The sequence below is a fragment of the Bos indicus genome, chromosome 7 (genome assembly GCF_029378745.1).
Source record: "Bos indicus isolate NIAB-ARS_2022 breed Sahiwal x Tharparkar chromosome 7, NIAB-ARS_B.indTharparkar_mat_pri_1.0, whole genome shotgun sequence".
Taxonomy (NCBI): domain Eukaryota; kingdom Metazoa; phylum Chordata; class Mammalia; order Artiodactyla; family Bovidae; genus Bos; species Bos indicus.
Genome location: NC_091766.1, coordinates 49,373,644 through 49,392,188, shown reverse-complemented (window position 1 = coordinate 49,392,188; position 18,545 = coordinate 49,373,644). Strand labels below are relative to the sequence as shown.

Genomic DNA, 18,545 nt, shown 5'->3' with positions numbered 1-18,545 from the left:
ACTCGGCTGCTCCGGGGCGCGTACCCTGGCTCGCCCCTACCCCCGCAGCCCTCTGGGTCTAGTAGGAGAGACCGCGTGGTGCGTCCGTCTGCTTTGGAGTTGGAGGGCGGCGCCCGGGACCCTGGTGGGAGAGTGTCGGCGCCGCCCTCCCTGCGAGGAAGGGCGGGAGAAGTGGTGGGAGGTGCCGGTAGAGGAGCCCGGGTCACAGAGCTCCTGTGCTAGGAGAGGGTAACGCCGAGTCGAGTGCAGGCAGAGCACCCGACGTCGACAGCCCCCGCGCGCATCCCACCATGGCGCGACCGCAGAACCCGCGACCTTTGCCGCCTGCGCTCCTGCTCCTGCTGCCGCTGCTGCTCCGAGCTGGTGAGTGTCGTTGGAGCCGCCCCGGCTGGGGAGCGAGGGGATGGGGCTGGTGGTTACAGTGTAAGTGGGGTGCCGGCACCAGAGCCAAGAGAGGTCTCAGACCCCACACTGCTGCCTGGTGCCTGGCGTCCATCTGTCCGAGCCTGGAGAACTGGAGGAGGAAGCCTAGAGTGTCAGGAAGGGGCTGGGTTCTACGCCTAGTCCAAGTGTCTGAACTTGTAGATTGAGTGTCAGCCGTGGCCAGGGCACCCAGGCATCTCCTCGCTGCCGGTTCCCCCTCTTCCCTCTTTTGAGGTGCTCCTAGACAGTCACAGAACAAGCTGCAGCCAGGCCACTACCAAGACAGCATTTCTAGGAGGTGGGGAGAATCAGAAGCACGACGCCTTTTGCTGCACATGGGCTTTACCACTTCCACCCGGTGTAAAGACTGGGAAAGTGGCCACTAGGTACAGATGACAATATTGAAGTTTTTGTTAGAATTAACTTGTTACTGGGAACTCCCTGGTGGTCCAGTGGTTAGGACTCTGCACTTTCACCCCCCAAAAAACAAAGAAAGAACTGACTTGTCACAAATTAGGGTTGAAAACTGCTGCCCAGAATTCGCCAACACCATTACTGAGTGGTTGAGAATATTGCTCACCATCAACAAACCCCCTCTTCAGGATGTACTTTACTATTATTTTAATTGGAGCAGAAAATTCACTATTGGGTAAGATGGCCTTTCTGTATAGGCTGCCCAGCACAGTGCCTTGCCCTGTTATAGATCCATAATAAGTGTTTTGTGTAGTACATGGTGCAAGGCCTGATTTTAGAACTATGCCATTCCCCTAAGGAGCATGCATGTGGCCTCTGGGAGAGGGATGGGTGCATGGAATCTCACTGTGGGCTCCTGTCCAGAGCCTGGCTGGAGGGACTCGTGAGGCAGAGACCAGGTACTTATCTGCACATGACCTCCTCCACAAAGTAGGACTGCAGAAGTGCAATCTTGGCTGAGAGACAGATATGGAAGGAAGGAAGGAAAGTACTGACCTGTTCAGACTGACTTCGTCAGTAAATCAGAGCAGCAAGACATCACTGATCTGATTGAGCTGCCCAGGAAATTTCACTACCCTAACAGTATGGCTGTATGTCAGGATACGGGTAAATTTTCAACACCTTCATCATGACCAATTTAGTGGAACAAGTTACCCTCTGTTAGTGATGAAATTTAACATGACCCTCACCTTCTTTTGTGGAGCTGCAATGCCCCCAGATCTACCACTGCTCAGACTTGGTGAACTGTATCAGCTAAGAAATTAGAGAGGTTTACTTTTGAAAATTGTTATGACTCAATATTTAATATTTAGTCCAGTTAAAGCAATTAGACTTGAACCTGCTACATTTCTTTCAGCAAGCACTTTCTGGGCACCTACTAGAAGTAACATCTTAAACATGCAGCATTTCTCAAACTGTTTAAATCCATGTCCCTTTTTTGATAAAGATAAAAATCTTATGTCTTAAATAAATTTTGAAATTTCAAAAGTCCTTTTGTTCATCTTTCACATATAAAATTGTTATATATACTTTTTTGTTTTTGTTATCGTTGTTTTGGCCATGCCATGATCCTAGTTCATGTTTTGGCCATGCAAGATCCTAGTTCCTTGACTAGAGGTTGAACCTGGGCCATCAGCAGTGAAGGCATAAAGTTTTAACCACTGAACTACAGGGAATTCCTGTCAAACACGCTTTTTTGAACCACAGATTCCCTTTGGAAATTCTTATATGTCCCTAAAAGGGTCCTATCCTCTCTCTTTCTTATCCCCTGCATTGAGAAATTCTGGTTTAGTTCAATCCCCTTTTTAAAAATCAAAATTGTGGACTTCCGTGGTGGTCCGGTGGCTGAGACTCCATGCTACAAATGGAGGGGGACTGGGTTTGATCCCTGGTTAGGGAACTAGATTCCACATGGTGCAGCTATAATCCTGCATGCTGCGGCAAACATTGAGTCCATGAGCTGCAACTAAGACCAAGTACAGCCAAATAAAGAAATTTTTTAAAAAGTCAAAATTAAGGACTTCTCTGGTGGTGCAGTGGATAAGAATCTGTGTGCCAATGCATGTGACACGGGTTTGATCCTTTGTCTGGGAAGATTCCACATGCCACAGAGCAACTAAACCTGTGGGCTACAACTACTGGAGCCTGCACACTCTAGGGCCCTCAAGCCACAACTAATAAGCCCCTGTGCCACAACTACTGAAGCCCACATGCCCTAGAACCAACCAGTCCCAAGGACTGCGCCTGCATGCTGCAACTAAGCCTGTGCATCTAGAGCCTGTGCTCTGCAACAAAAGAAGCCACCACCATGAGAAGCCAGAACACTGCAACAAGAGAGTAAGCCCCATCTCTGCAACTAGAGAAAGCCTGCATGCAAAAACGAAAACCCAGCACAGCCACAAATAAATAAATAAATAATGACTAAATAAATATAGCAGTGTGTACATGTCAAAAAGTAAAAATAAATGCCAAAAAATCCACAATGAACAAAATACCAAAATTTTAAAGCAAAAGTAACAATGCCATGTTGAGGCATATTAGAGCCTGAAGCAAAAGGAAAAATCAGTACTGCTCACCCTGCCCTTTTTTACACATTGGATATGACATCAATTGTCTTTAAGGGGCATCATTCTAGTGAATTTGCTAAAATTCAGATTCCCAGGCATTATCACCAGAGATTCTTGTTTGGTAGTTTGGAGCTAGGGCTCAGAAATGTGCATTTTAATAGTAATCTAATTGATTATTATATGATTGGAAGAGAATATTGGACTAACTAAACTTGGAGGCCCATCCTAATTTTGGGACTCTTTGATAAGTAGAAGGTGCTCAGAGAAGTTACTGGGGTGGCTCATAAAATATCTGTTATCTGGTTATTTTTTAAATATTAGTGGGGGCTTACAAAGAATAAACACTGTTCTAAACACTGGTAATGTTTAGAGTGATGATAAGATAGACATGGAAATCTAGCTGGGAAGAAAATTTAAAAATGAAGTAAAAATATATCAAATGGTGATAAGTACTATGCAGAGAATTGGAATAACAGTATGTTAGAGTAGCTGGGGGGCTATTTTACTTTGGTTGGTTGGGGATGGCCTTTGTGAGATGCCACTGAATGACCAGAAGCGTCCAGTCATGTGAAGATCAGGTGGAAGAGCATTTCAAACAGAAAGGTTAGGTGGACACAAGGTTGTCTTGTTTAATGGCAACCAGAAAGAAGGCCGGTGCAGATGTAGGGAAGTGGGAGAGGAAGAAAGCTAGGAGGGGAGGTTAGAGAGTTGGGCAGGGCCAGATCTCTACAAGGCTTTGTAAACCAGAGTTCATAAACTAGATCTTAACCTAAGTGCAATGGAAGCTGGTAGAAGGATTTAAGCAGAGAAATGGGATGATCTGATACACAGTTTTTAAGTTCATCAGTTCAATCATTCAGTCATGTCCGACTCTTGCGACCTCATGGATTACATGCCAGACTTCACTGTCCATCACCAACTCCTGGAGTTTGCTCAAACTCATGTCCATCCAGTCAATGATGTCATCCAGCCATCTCATCCTCTGTCATCCCCTTCTCCTCCTGCCTTCAATCTTGCCCAGCATCAGGGTCTTTTCCAATGTTGGTCTTCACATCAGGTGGCCAAAGTATTGGAGTTTCAGCTTCAGCATCAGTCCTTCCAATGAATATTCAGGACTGATTTCCTTTATGATTGGCTGGTTTGATCTGCTTGCAGTCCAAGGGACTCCCAAGAGTCTTCTCCAACACCAATGTTCAAAAGCATCCATTCTTTGGCATTTAACTTTCTTTATACTCCAACTCTCACATCCATACATGACTACAGGAAAAACCATAGCTTTGACTAAACAGACCTTTGTTGGCAATGTAATGTCTCTGCTTTTTAATATGCTGTCTGGGTTGGTCATAGCTTTTCTTCCAAGGATCAAGCATCTTTTAATTATCATGGCTGTAGTCATCATCTGCAGTGATTTTGGAGCCCAAGAAAATAAAGTCTCTCACTGTTTCCATTGTTTGCCCATCTATTTGCCATGAAGTGATGGGACTGGATGTCATGATGTTCGTTTTTTGAACGTTGAGTTTTAAGACAGCTTTTTCACTCTCCTTTTTCACTTTCATCAAGAGGCTCTTTAGTTCCTCTTTGCTTTCTGCCATAAGGGTGCCATCACCTGCATATCTGAGGTTATTGATATTTCTCCCGGCAATCTTGATTCCAGCTTGTGCTTCATCCAGTTCAGTATTTCACATGATGTACTCTTCATATAAGTTAAATAAGCAGGGTGACAATATATAGCCTTCACATACTCCTTTCCCAATTCGGAACCAGCCTGTTGTTCCATGTCCAGTTCTAACTGTTGTCCAGTTCTAACTGTTGTCCAGTTCAAACTGTTGACCTGCATACAGATTTCTCAGGAGGCAGGTAAGATGGTTTGGTATTCCCTCTCGAAGAATTTTCCACAGTTTGTTGTGATCCACACAGTCAAAGGCTTTATCATAGTCAATAAAGCAGAAGTAGATGTTTTTCTGGAACTCTTTTGCTTTCTCTATGTTCCAATGGATGTTGGCCATTTGATCTCAATTTCCTCTGCCTTTTCTAAATCCAGCATGAACAGTTGAAGTTCTCAGTTCAAATACTGTTGAAGCCTAGCTTGGAGAATTTTGAGCATTACTTTGCTAGCGTGTGAGATGAATGCAACTGTCTGGTAGTTTGAACATTTTTTGGCACTGCCTTTCTTTGGGATTGGAATGAAAACTGACCTTTTCTGGTCCTGTGGCCACTGCTGACTTTTCAAAATTTGCTGGCATTTGAGTGCAGCACTTTCACAACATCATCTTTTAGGATGTGAAATGGCTCAACTGGAATTCCATGACCTCCACTAGCTTTGTTCATAGTGATGCTTCCTAAGGCCCACTTGACTTTGCATTCCAGGATGTTTTGCCAAGAAAACAGTTAAGAGATGATCCCATATAATGCTAGTCAGCATTAAAATTATGTTATATTCACACAATGGAATGCTATACAGCAATGAAAATAAGCTATTTGCAACTATACTTAACAGTGTGGGTGAATTTTAGAAACTTAATATTGAACAAAAGGAGCCAAGACACCAAAAACACATGTATGATTGAAAAACAGGCAAAACAAATTACTAATGTTAGAAATCAAGATGTTGTGTTTGCTTTGTTAGGAAGATGATGACTGGCAGATGGCTTCTGGCATGCTAGTAATTAATGTTCTGATTCTTTATCTGGGAATCTGGTTACACAGGTATATGTAATTAGAAATTCATTAAGCTATACATTTTTGATTCATGTGTTTTCCTATGTTATATTTTATTATCAAACATGATATACAAATGACTAACAAAAACATGAAAATATGTTCAATATCATTAGTTATTAGGGAAAATGCAAGTGAAAACCACAATGAGATACTAGCTTACACCCACAAGGATGGCTGTAAAAACAGAACAAAAAACAGAAAACATGAGTTAATAAGTATGTAGAGAAATTGGAACCACCCTCATGCATTGCTAGTAGGAATGTAAAATGATACCAGCTCCTTTGGAAAACAATCTAGTGGCTCATCAGAAAGTTAAACATAGAATTATCATGTGACCCAGCAATTCCACTTGTAGAGAAATACCCAAGAAAAATGAATACCGGTGTTCAAGCAAATACTTGTGCGGAAATGTTTATGTAGCATTATTCACAGTAACCAAAGATCAAAAATGTCCATCAGCTAATGTTTACATAAACAAAATGAATTATGGTATCCATGCAATAAAATATTATTCATAAGAAAGAGTGAAACAGTGATTTATACCACAATGTGGGTGAATGTCAAAAAAAGTATGTTAGATGAAAGAAGATAGATACAAAAGTACGTATTTTATGGTTCCATTTACATGAAACATGTAGGACAGGTAAATGTGTAGAGACAGCTGACTACTAGGGCGAAGTGAGAATGGAGAGTGACTGTTTAATGGGTATGAGCTTCCTGTTGGGGTGATGAAAATGAATTGGATTTAGAAGTGATGGTTGTACAACACTGTGAATATACTAAATGCCATTTACTTGTGCCCTTTAAGATGATTGATTTTATGTTGCATGATTTTTCTCTCTCTCTCTTTTTTTAAATAGTTTGCATCTTTTGACTATCTTCATCCAGTTCTTCCTTCCCACCCTCTGCCTCTGGTAGCTGCAAATCTGATTTATTTTCCTATGAGATTGTTTGTTTTTGAAGTATAATTGACCTACAATACTATGTTCCTGGTGAACAATATAGTGATTTGCTATTTCTATACATCTCAGAATGATCACCAAAGGTGAATTTTACTTCAACAAAATTGAACTTTCACAACCTAAAACAATTTATTAAAAAAGATGGATGCATGGAGAAGGAAATGGCAATCCACTCCAGTGTTCTTGCCTGGAGAATCCCAGGGACAGGGGAGCCTGCTGGGCTGCCGGCTCTGGGGTCGCACAGAGTCAGACACGACTGAAGCGACTTAGCAGTAGCAGTAGTTGGATAATTTGATTAGAATTGTAATGTGAAATCAGCTGATTCACCTGCTAAAACTTGTTTAGACTTTCAGCTTCCTAAAGCCTTCTGTAGCCTTTATATTAATTGTATGTAATGTTATTAAGTATACATAGTTAACTTTTTAATTTAGAAATGTACATTTTTTTCATGTAACATAAGTCTTAAATGCTCATTAGGCTGCTGCGTAAACTTAAATTTGTTTATTCCATAAATGCCGAATCATTTGGGACAGCTGATTTTGAATAAAGAAAGGCTTGAACAAAGAGGCAATGAGAAAAAAAAAAAAGATGGATGCAACAACAGAAAATGGTAATTATGTGAAGTGAAAGATTTGTTAACCAACTGTAACATTTTACAGTATATACATGTATCAAATGATCATGTTGTACATCTAAAACTTAAAAAATGTTGTATGTCAATCATATATCAATAAAGCTGGAAAACAAAAAAGATGGCTGAGTGGTAAGAGAGAATGAATTTTAAAGATGGAACCATGGAGACCAGTAAGGACTCTCAACTAGTTCAGACAGAAATTGGTGGTGGCTTGAGCTAAGGAAGTAGTGATAGATGTGGAGAGAAATAGACAGGTTCCAGGTATGTAGTGGAATTGACAGGACTTGCTGGATTGAACATAGGATGTGAAGGAAAGAGAAGAATTCAGAATGACTCCTAGATGTCCTGCCTTGAAAAACTGGGGGATGATGGTGTATTGTTACCACTTGATAGGGACCCTAGGGCCTAGAGTGCAGGGCCTTTCTCCAGGGCTGACCTACAACCAACCATGATATTCTTGAGTAAGTAACAGAATCAGTAAAAGTGCCCTACCCCAGCAAGTTCCCATAATAAGGGTTTTTATTATATATATTTTTAAGTTTTTAATTTTGTTTACACCATGTTATTTTTAAGTGACTTTTTTTTTTTTGGCTGTGCTGTGAGGTTTGGAGGATCTTAGTTCCCTGACCAGGGATTGGACCTGGGCCCCAGCAATGAAAACGCTGAGTCCTAACCACTGAACCACCAGGGAATTCCCTTAAGTGACTTTTAATAGAAGACTGAGAGTTGTTGCTAACTGTCATTTAGCACTCCTGTGCACATTCTCAACTCTCTGGTTATGATGCTAGCCCTGTTCATGGCATAACTCTGCTCAGGGCCCTCTTCCAGTAACTGGCAGGGTCATCAGGCTCAGCTTCAAACAGTTGTTCCCCTTCCCTTCCCAGGAGGCTGAGCAGCCTTTCTTTATCAAACCCCTACCCTTTCTTGAGCCTGATCTCTTCTGTCCAGATTGTGACCATGGCAGACCCTCCCACTGGACTTTTTGTTCCCCACTAAAGGCCTCTGTGCTACCCCAAGACTTTCCTGCTAAAGATTTCGTCCAGAATCTCCCTGTCCTACCTTATGACTCGGTTTTCTCAGACAGCTATTCTGACCTTATGTGAGCCTCTCTTGACCTCTCTCCCTCCATAGGGGACCACCTCCCCACAGAAGGCCGATTCACAAACAGCTGTATCCAGGCCAGGAGGAAGTGTCAGGCCGATCCCACTTGCAATGCTACCTACCACTACCTGAATTCCTGTGCCTCAAGTATAAGCACCTCATCACCTGCAGAGGAGCCTTTGGTCCCTGAGGACTGCATGGAGGCAGCACAGCAACTCAGGAATAGCTCTCTGATGAGCTGTACATGCCATCGGCGCATGAAGAACCAAGCTACCTGCCTGGACATCTACTGGACCATTCATCCTGCCCGTAGCCTTGGTGAGGCTCCCATCCTAGAGTGGGCTAAGCTAGGGAAGATGGCTCTTGGGAGTTGATTTTTAATCCTGTTGGATATGGGCCACATGGTAGATTCTGACAGGGTTGATAATGAAGCTCTGCATTTGACATCAGTAAGAAATGCAAGGAGCAATTGGCTGTATCCTTTTGGGTCCCAGAATACTGCCCTCCCTTCCCACTACTTCCCCCTTTCTTTTACCTGGAAACATGTGGCTGCCTCTTGGAAGATCTCTGAACCAGGCTAAGGCCCAACATGGGGAGCTCCTGGAACAGATGGATAGGAGAGGAAGTGGAGGGAAATGGTCTTAACCCATAAATACAACATACAATACAAGATAATCCTAGGTTCAGAGAGGCTGGGAGGTTGTGTCCTGGTGCAGCCTTTAACAGAGAGGATACTCATTAACTAGACAAGAGATGGTAAAAGACAGAGGGCACTGGAAGACCAAAGAGGAGCTTCCTCTGACTCTAGAGATCTCTTTTTATATAGTCAATTTTACTGGACTATGCTGCAATAATGAAACAGGGTCTTGTAAAAAAAAAGGTTAAGTTCTTACTCAGGTTCTGTCTTGGCTGTGTCATGTGTCCTCTTTGTTCTGGGATCCAGTTCAGCCTCTACGTGGGATGTTCCTTTCTGATGGCAGACGGAAATGAGCATTGGCAGAATCATTTGATGCCTTTAAAACTTTCTGCTCAGACATCACATGAAATACTTCTGCTCACATTCCATTGACAAGCAGATCACATGGTCAAACCTGATGTCCTCTCCCAGGGGACTCTAAAAATCTCATGGCAATAAATGAGGATGTGTAGTCTTACAGGAAGGGTAAAAATAAGTAGAAACAGTAATGCAATCTACTGTAGTTCATCACTTGGTCAAAACATTCATTTCCCTCCCTTACACAAGAAAATATAACTACTCACTAAGGAAGGTGCCTAAGTATTCTGTTTAAGCAGAACATCAGACTCCAAGATCCCCGACTTGGATATTGTCTTGTGACAATTTCTGTATAAGGTCTGAATGTGTGGTTCCTCTTAATCTAGAAACCTATATACTAAAAAGTCATCTGCTTCCCATATATACTCAATATGTAGTAAGGGAACAGGGACAGGAGAAGCACAACAAACTCAGAAAGAGGAATAATGGGAAGCACACAGCAGACATTGATTCATAGCAATTCTGAAGTCCTGCCACACAACTGATGCAAGGGCTGTTTTCCCTGGGAGTAGGACTTGCTCTTTAATAAGGCCCTGCTTTTGCTCATTGGGGAGCAAAAGCCCAGGAGTTTCTCAGCTCTCTGGGAGGTCCTTTCCTTTCCATTATTTTCTTGGGCTACATCTGAAAAGGGCATTGGAGACTATGACCTCCTTAGGGACTGAATAGTGTTCTCTGCTTGCTTCTTACTTGAGGAATGTTGGAGCATCTTAAGTCTCAAATAATCAGAGTCTCTTTTAATCTAGGCTGGTGGCTCTTAGCAGTACTACTCTCTCAATACATAATTGTGTTTTATATCTTTTGATTCTGTCACCTCGTGTGCCAGTAGCTGTTCCTATAATCCTTTTCAAGACATACATCTCTTTCCAGACCTAATTAGAGGTACCTTGCCCTTATCAAACTTCTGTGCCTGAGCCACTATCTCAGTCTTTTTTCCCTGAGCATATTTGTCCAACTGGCAGGATTTATTGGATACTGTCTTAATCGATGGGATCTCCACAAAGGGCATGATAGCCACGAACTTGAATTTGTCTTTGCCCCAAGGCTGAGTTGTAATTGAGCTTATTACTCAAAGCATTTTTCAGTTTTATCTTTTACCATTAGAATATAAGAAGCAGTTGCATTTCTAAATACTGCAAGTCCTAGAATTTCCGTATTCTTTCTTCTCTGTTTCCTCCTTATTGGTAAACTGGTCAGTTCTCTAAGCTTTATCTTTCTTGTGGTACCTTGCCAAATATAGTCATAAGCATTCACAACATTCACTAGTAATCTTCCTTTTCTTAGCTTCTTCCTCTTAAAGCACAAGCTCACTCGTACATCATCTTCCTTCCAAGTTATTGCAGGCAACAATTTTACCAAACATTGTGCCACTGCATAATGAGAGCCGCCAGCCCCCAATAACAGCTTATTCACTGCCCACTGCCCAGTCCCAAAGCTAATACTGTTTATTTTAGATTTTGTTACTTCAGCACTGCACTTCTAGATACCAATTACATGTTTAACAAGAGTTTGCTAAATTATTCAACCAACCGCAAAATCCTTGGCTTTTACCAACAAAAATGTAACTTTTGTTCATGTTACACACATCTGCCATGGGCTTCCATGAGTTAGTTGGCTTTGTTTTTGCTCCACCTGTCTTTTTCATTTGAGGATCCAGGATGGTAGGTGGAAAAGAACCACAGCAGGACCACGTGATCTTAAAAATTCTTCTTAGAGGTGATTAAGTCTCTGAAGCTCACAATCCACAGACCAAGGCAAGTCACGTGGCCAAACCTTACAGTAGGGTGGGAAAGTACAGTTCTCTCCTAGGGGGCCTAGAACATGGCAACAGGTAAAGATATATAATCATCCTCCAGCAAGCAATTGGAAACAGTAGTACAATATACCACTCTTCTTGTTCCCTGACTTCCTCTCCTCATCCTAATCACCTTACTTCTAGAGCTTCACCTGAACCCTCTCCCTAAATCCTCTTGCCTTCCCCCTCTTTTCCCTTGGGAGCTCCCAGGTCTCCCCAGGCATTCAAATCATCCTTTCTGATTTGCTTCATACTATACATATCCCTTGGAGAAGGCAATGGCACCCCACTCCAGTACTCTTGCCTGGAAAGAGTGAGCGACTTCCCTTTCACTTTTCACTTTCATGCATTGGAGAAGGAAATGGCAGCCCACTCCAGTGTTCTTGCCTGGAGAATCCCAGGGACGGCAGAGCCTGGTGGGCTGCCGTCTCTGGGGTCCCACAGAGTCGGACACAACTGAAGCGACTTGGCAGCATACATATCCCTTCTCTACTGAAGACATACAGAATGTCCCTGCAAGCTCACCTCTGTCTTTAAACAATACTTTTTAACCAGTATTTATTAAGCACCTTGTGTATGAGCTATGCAGTAATTTTTTTTTTTTAATTGAGGTACAGTTGGTTAACAATGTTTTGTATGCAGTGATTTTATAAGATCCTGTACATCTCTTTCAGGAGCTCACAGCCCCATGAGGGCATCTGAAAGATATGTATTTCCTTTGAAATCATTGTCTCTCCCTTCTCTGCTTTTCTCAGTCAGGTTCATTCTGGGCCTGGTCACTTTTCCATCACCTCAGCATGTGATAAATTTCCATAGCCAAGTGGTTGGTTCTGGAACAGAGTTCACCATGGCCCCTTCTCCAATTGCAAGAGCAAACAGGACAGAATCCCTTTACTTGTTTACATGCCTACAGGCGATATGCGTAGTAGTTAGGAGTGGAGACTCTGGAATCAGATAATCTAGATTTCAAATCCCGACTCCATTTATTAGCTTATGTGAGCCTGAGCAAGTGAATTAAACCTGTCTTATCCGAAGTTTCCTTTTACCTAAGTGAAATTGTATATATATATATAAATATATAATATATATATATATATAATACCATAGTGCCCAGTATACAGTGTGCACAACAAATAGTAGCTTTATTATTCTTACCATTAAACCCGGTTTATTCATCAAGCCTAGCCTGTACCTTTATGGCCCCATTTTTTTTCCTCTCCTCCGCCCAGGATGCAGCTATTTGGGTAGAGATTGTGCCTTTGCCTTTTCCCCAGGAGCTTCAGCTCCTCCTACTCTCATCCCCAGCCCAGTCCTCAGGATTCTGATGCATCCTACCTTGTCTCTAGGTGACTATGAGCTGGATGTCTCTCCCTATGAAGACACAGTGACCAGAAAACCCTGGAAAATGAATCTCAGCAAACTGAACATGCTCATACCAGGTATGCAGGGCCAGCTAGGGCTGGGGTATGGGAGGGCCTAGACTCTGCGGGAAGGGTGGCTGGTGGGGAACACAGCTGGGTAATAAGAGGGGAGAGTTCTAGACTGCCAGGTGACTAAAGAAGCCCTGTCATGGTGAGAGTCTGAGCTATGGGGCATAATCTAGTCTCACAAATCAACAAAAAGCAATAGTTATTAAGGAGATAATCAAAGAGAGCCTGTTAGAGCTTCTAGCTTCCAAAGGGTGGATCTCTACAAAGGGTTAGAAGGGAGTGGCAGCAGTCCCAGGGAAAAAATGTGCTGAAATGGAGTATTTACCCTAATTCGAGGCAGCCAGGAAAGTAGCTTGTGGTCCCTGAAGACCAGGAAATTGCTTGTTTTCAACCATTCTAATGGGATGGGCGAGGTGTTGGGCAGGGAATGGTGAGAGAGAGTGTGACTCCTCAGGAGTGATTCAGGGTGGGGAGCCATCTGTCTGGCAAGGACTATGATGCGTGTTTTTTAAGAAAGTGAGGCTGTTGTGTTAATTGGAGAGGAAGACACACTTGCACTCTCTTTTTGAGAGAGATGTGAGATTTGTTGTACAGTCAGTTCTTCATATTAGAATTTTGAGAGAAAAGTATAGAAATTTATATATTAGAAACTCTAGGTTACAAGGAATCTGGAATAACCTATTCCAGTTACTCTGTTCTGACTGCTGAAATATTCTGTTAATAGAAGTATCACCATGATTTCCCAAGACTCAGAGTATGGGTTTTTTTATGCATGCATCAATCAAAGAAAGATGGACAGAATACAGATACAGAACTGAAATCCTAAGTAGAATTCGGTTGCATCTGTTGTGGACAGTTCAGAAAGTATACTTTTCCACACCAGGAGGATTGTGGGATCCTAGTTCCCCCACCAAAGATGGAACCCCTCAGAAGTGAAAACTGGCGTCCTAACTGCTAGACTTACAGGGAATTTCCCAGAAAGTACTTTAGAATGTTGTAGGGCCTCTTGTTACAGTTTCCACCATGGGATCTCACTCATTGCATAGGATTGTAAGAAGGATTCGGTTAGATGTATGTGGCTTAAAAGCAAACAAACAAACAAAAGCCTAGGCAAGCAGAGGAATAGGATGGGGGAGGCTCATGGGCAAAGCCTTTTTCAGGGCAGTCCTCCCTGACGGTAGTGCCCTCCCACTACCGCCCTTGATAAATCAGAGGCTGGGCTGCAGGTCTGTAAAGAGGACTGCTGACTTGCTTCCCCTCTCCCCCCAGACTCGGACCTTTGCCTCAAGTTCGCCATGCTGTGCACTCTTAATGACAAGTGTGACCGGCTGCGCAAAGCGTACGGGGAGGCGTGCTCTGGGTCCCGCTGCCAGCGCCACACTTGCCAAAGGCAGCTACGCGCCTTCTTCGAGAAAGCCTCAGAGCCTCACTCGCAGGGCCTGCTGCTGTGCCCTTGCGCGCCCACCGATCAGGGCTGCGGGCAGCGCCGGCGCAACACCATTGCCCCCAGCTGCGCGCTGCCCTCGGAGGCCCCCAACTGCCTGGAGCTTCGGCACGTCTGTGTATCCGACCCGCTGTGCAGGTGCGGGTGCTATGTGGTGGGTGCTGGTGAACGGGGTGGGTGCCACTCCTTCCAGGCTTCTTCCTGGGCAGGGTTGAATCTAACCTAGCCCAGGGATCCTGGACTGATTTCACCACATAGCTACTCTCGATACCTTTTAAAACACTTTTCTAAGGGTAAATGTGAGTGTGTGTGTGTGTACACACACACACACACACACACACACACACACAGTGTAAAAACCTTAGAAAATATAAATGTGTCTTAAAATATCACCCCAAACCCATCACCTGGAGTTAATCTAACATACTTTGGAGAGCATTTCCTTCCAATCTTTTTTCTCTACAGATAAACAAAATCAGACATTTTGAGAGTATATTTATCTTGTTTTTCTTCCACTTATGGTACGTATCTGGTGAGCATTTTCTGATGGAAGCAGTATGGAATAGAGATGAAGACAAGCTCTGAAGTCAGACATATGTGAATTTAAATCCTTGTCTGTGTGACCTTGCATCTATCACTTAACTTAAAATTCTGTCACTTAACCCAAGGTTCCACTTACTCCTCTGTAAAAACTGGGATAATAATGCAGACCTCTTGGGATTCTGGTGAGAGTTAAATTATGTAATTTATGTAGAGAGTTAGCTTACTGGTGCAGTTAAGTAAGGACCCAGTAAATGATAGTGCTTATTTTGTCATTTACTTTTTTTTTTTTTTTTTAACAACTTACTTTTTAACTGTGTACATTGTATTTCACTTTATAGATGCCCCATATTTTATTTAATAATTCCTCTGTTTATAGATATTTAGGTTGCTTTCTTTACTGCTATAAATAATGCTGCAATAAATATTACTGTTATTTATTAATCTTTGTGCACAAATCTAATTATTGCTTAGGTTGTGTTGCTACAAATGTCATTACCAGATCAAAGAACATGAAGAATTGTAAGGTGTCTGATAAAAATTTAAGCAAAATTTTAATCTGGCTTACTTTGACCTTCTCACGCAAACATTCATCAGATTGAAGTTATCCTCCTTTCAAGTGATATTTGTTGACAGAGTCACACCAACTTTGTGTTGCAGCTTGGTTCTACCACTTAGTTCTCTGTAACCTTGGGCAAGTCACCTCTCTTGAGTCCCACTTCCTCTTCTGTAAGATATTACATAATAAAAGCTCTTAGTTAACATATTAACACCTAGTAATTACTATGGGCTAAGTACTGTTTTAAGTACTTAACATCTAGTAACTCATCTAAAATTCACAAGAACTCTGTAAGATTGTTGTTATTTTTTGTTATCATCCTCAGTTTACAAATGAAGAAACCACAGCAGAGAAAGGATAAATAGCTTACTCAAATTCACCCCTAGATAGTAAGTCAGGTTTGTTAATGAAGTTTAGAATGAAAGAAGTCTGGCCTAGAGTCTGCTCCTAAAGGCTCTGCTCTGCTGCCTGTTGTTATGCTGGTAGCTGTTACTATTACTATCACAATCACTTAACAAGTGCTGGGCTAGATGACTAAGATATTGTCCCTCCTTTCAAGGAGTTTGCATTTGAATGGGGATGACAGAGAAGTAAACCACTGATCTAACACGAGGCTTTTGCCTTACATTTTTTCCTTACATTTTTGTAAGGAAAACTGCACAAATATATATAGAAAAATATATTCACAATTCCATTGCCTAAAGATAACCAGCTTTACCTACTGTAGGATGAGTGTTAAAATAATAATATCTAACATTTACTGAATACTCACTGAATACCAGGCCCTATTAAATGCTGTACATTTAATGCTCTTACTTCATCCTCACAAAAATCCACAAGGTAGTGCTATTTTCGTCTCTATTTACTGTCAAGGAAACTGAGGTTAAAGAAACTGCCTGAGGTCTCATAATTAGGGATTTTGGAGCCCAAGTTAAAAGTGATATGCTGTGGAGACTGGGGTGATAGTATATTTGACTGTGACAGGAGCAGGCCTCACTCAGGAGGAGGCCATGGCTCAGGCTCTGAAAGGCAGAGGAGGATTTGGCATGAAGATAGGCATGTCAGCTAAAGGGGCAGCAGGTTGATGGCTGCAGGCCAGACCGTCAACAGGGACTCTTGAAATTTCCTTTTTTCCAGATCACGTCTGGCAGATTTTCAGACCCACTGCCATCCCATGGACATCCTAGGGACCTGTGCAACAGAGCAGTCCAGATGTCTGCGGGCATACATGGGGCTGATTGGTGAGGCTGGGGGACGTGGGTAGGGAGCCAACAGGTTGGCCAGCCTGGCGGGTGAAAATGCTCTCAAGACTGAACCCAGATGGAGTGGTTCTGAGACAGGTGGGAGACGGATGGGAGCTGAAGGCGGGGTTGGCTTAGTCACCGATAATCTTTTCTTCACCCCATAGGGACTGCTTTGACTCCCAATTTTGTCAGCAATATCAATGCCAGTGTTGCCTTAAGCTGCACCTGCCGAGGCAGTGGCAATCTGCAAGAGGAGTGTGAGCGGCTGGAAGAGTCCTTCTCCCACAACCCCTGCCTTAGTGAGTGCGCGCCACCTGCTCCCAGTCCCTGTGGCTGGTTCAGCTCAACCCCGGGAGAGGGAAGGGGTCAGCTCTGTGGTCCACACTGGTTCCATCCATCTCCTGCAGATGGAGCAACCCCCTCCTCAGCCCTTAGCATAGGCGTACATCTCCCCAGCCTGGGCCTTTCTGCCTTCTCCCATTCCCTAAATGACCACCCTCCTGCCCCTGCCAAGCTGCCTTTTCACCTGTCTGAGCCCCAGGGACACTCTTCAGCTCAAGGAATAGCAAGCAGAATGAGATAATATCCCATTCCCACCTGCCACACACCCACCCTCATATATGCCAGGGTCCCTGAGACATTTCCTTTCCATCTTTTGGAGCCTAAGAAATCTCCAACATCTGCCTGCTCTCAGTCTTCCTTCTCTCCTCAGTGGAGGCCATTTCAGCTAAGATGCGTTTTCACAGCCAACTCTTCTCCCAGGACTGGGCAGCCTCTACCTTTTCGGTGATGGAACGCCAGGTAGGGGCTCCTCTGTTACACCCCCTCCTGCCTTTTCTGGACCATCGGGGGAAACCCAGACAAGGGGGACAAGAGACTGGGGGTGGCGTGAGTTCCTTTTGGTCATGAGGACTGTAGACCTCTAATGGACATCTCAGGGGAGGGGAACAGGCCTTGATGGAAGCAAAGGGTGGAGCTGACTCCATTTCATTTTTTCCACAGAACAAAAACCCTGCTCTGAGGCCACAGCCTTGGGTGCCCACTCTTTTCTCCTGTACTCTTACCTTGATTCTGCTCTCGAGTCTCTGGTAGCTGGACTTCCTCAGGGGCCCTCTTCCCTTCTACCACACCAGCTGACCTGCTGCCTGCAATGGGTGAGGAAGGGACAGCATTGGGAAGGAGGTTCAGTCTACCACGTGGCAACCCTGACCTATGTCCAGTCAACTCCAGATGAGGTCATGGTAGAAGCTGACTAGCCGAGTTCTCATGCCTTCACTTCTTTTTTTGTTTTGTTGTTGTTGTTTGGCCGTACCACACGGCAAGTGGGATTTTCGTTCCCCGACCAGGGAGTGAACCTAGACCCTCCCAGTGAGCACTCAGAGTCCTAACCACTGGACTGCCAAGGTCATTCCCTTCACTTCTTCTTGGGCTGCCCCTTCTTAGGACTTCAGCATATGATCTGGTGGTATCCAGCTCTCCCAGGTTCTCGCCTTATTTCTTTCTCCTGCCCACCCAGGATCACTCAGGCTCTAACAAATCAGTCACACTCTGCTGCATTCTCCAGGTAGGCAGACTTGGGTGTTCTGAAGTGACCTGGAAAGACATTCCTCATGGTGAGGAAAGCTGGAGGAAGACTCCTATCTATCCCTTGTTTTCTCCTCTGAGTGGGGGATGGGAACCTACTGCCAGCCCTGCCCCAGGATCCTACACAACACTTGAGCATCAGGAGCTGGAGCATTTGGGCCTTGCTTTCTTCCTGCTACTGTCCTAGAGTCCCCTTAGCCTCTTGGATTATGATTAAACATTTTGATTTAAAACGTTTCTGTTTTCCCATTGTCTCACATTGTGAATTTGTATAGAACGAGGGGTGTTACAGACACAAGAGCACAGGCCAGGTTATCTAAGAGACACAGTGACCCTGCCACCAGGTTTTATGTGACCCTGGGCAAGTCTCTCAGCCTCCCTGTACACTTGACATGGAGTTGGAAGAAAAGTAACATATGTGAGGCTGTGGACCAGGTACTAGTCCCAGCTGCTGCCTAGGATCTGCTACTCCCTGTACATCTGTGCACATGAGAACCTATGGGTATGTATAATATTT

General features: G+C 43.7%; 1 protein-coding gene and 1 non-coding gene across 3 annotated transcripts; one reads left to right on the top strand and one right to left on the bottom strand.

Annotated features, from left to right (window-relative positions):
* The first annotated feature begins 156 nt into the window (after window positions 1–156).
* On the top strand, window positions 157–18,265 carry GFRA3 (GDNF family receptor alpha 3). 2 transcript variants are annotated; one of them, XM_019964992.2, is made up of 8 exons: window positions 157–363; window positions 8,412–8,699; window positions 12,574–12,666; window positions 13,927–14,239; window positions 16,338–16,441; window positions 16,609–16,743; window positions 17,157–17,245; window positions 17,447–18,265. In XM_019964992.2, exons 1-8 carry the CDS (start codon window positions 291–293, stop codon window positions 17,534–17,536), a joined length of 1,185 nt encoding a protein of 394 aa, XP_019820551.1. In that variant the 5' UTR covers window positions 157–290; the 3' UTR covers window positions 17,537–18,265. The 2 variants fall into 2 exon arrangements, with proteins under 2 accessions (XP_019820551.1, XP_070649765.1); XM_070793664.1 differs by lacking the exon at window positions 157–363 and adding an exon at window positions 379–7,256.
* On the bottom strand, window positions 7,900–7,971 carry TRNAE-UUC (transfer RNA glutamic acid (anticodon UUC)). Its single transcript has one exon. It is a non-coding gene; the product is annotated as a tRNA-Glu (tRNA).
* Window positions 18,266–18,545: the final 280 nt, after the last annotated feature.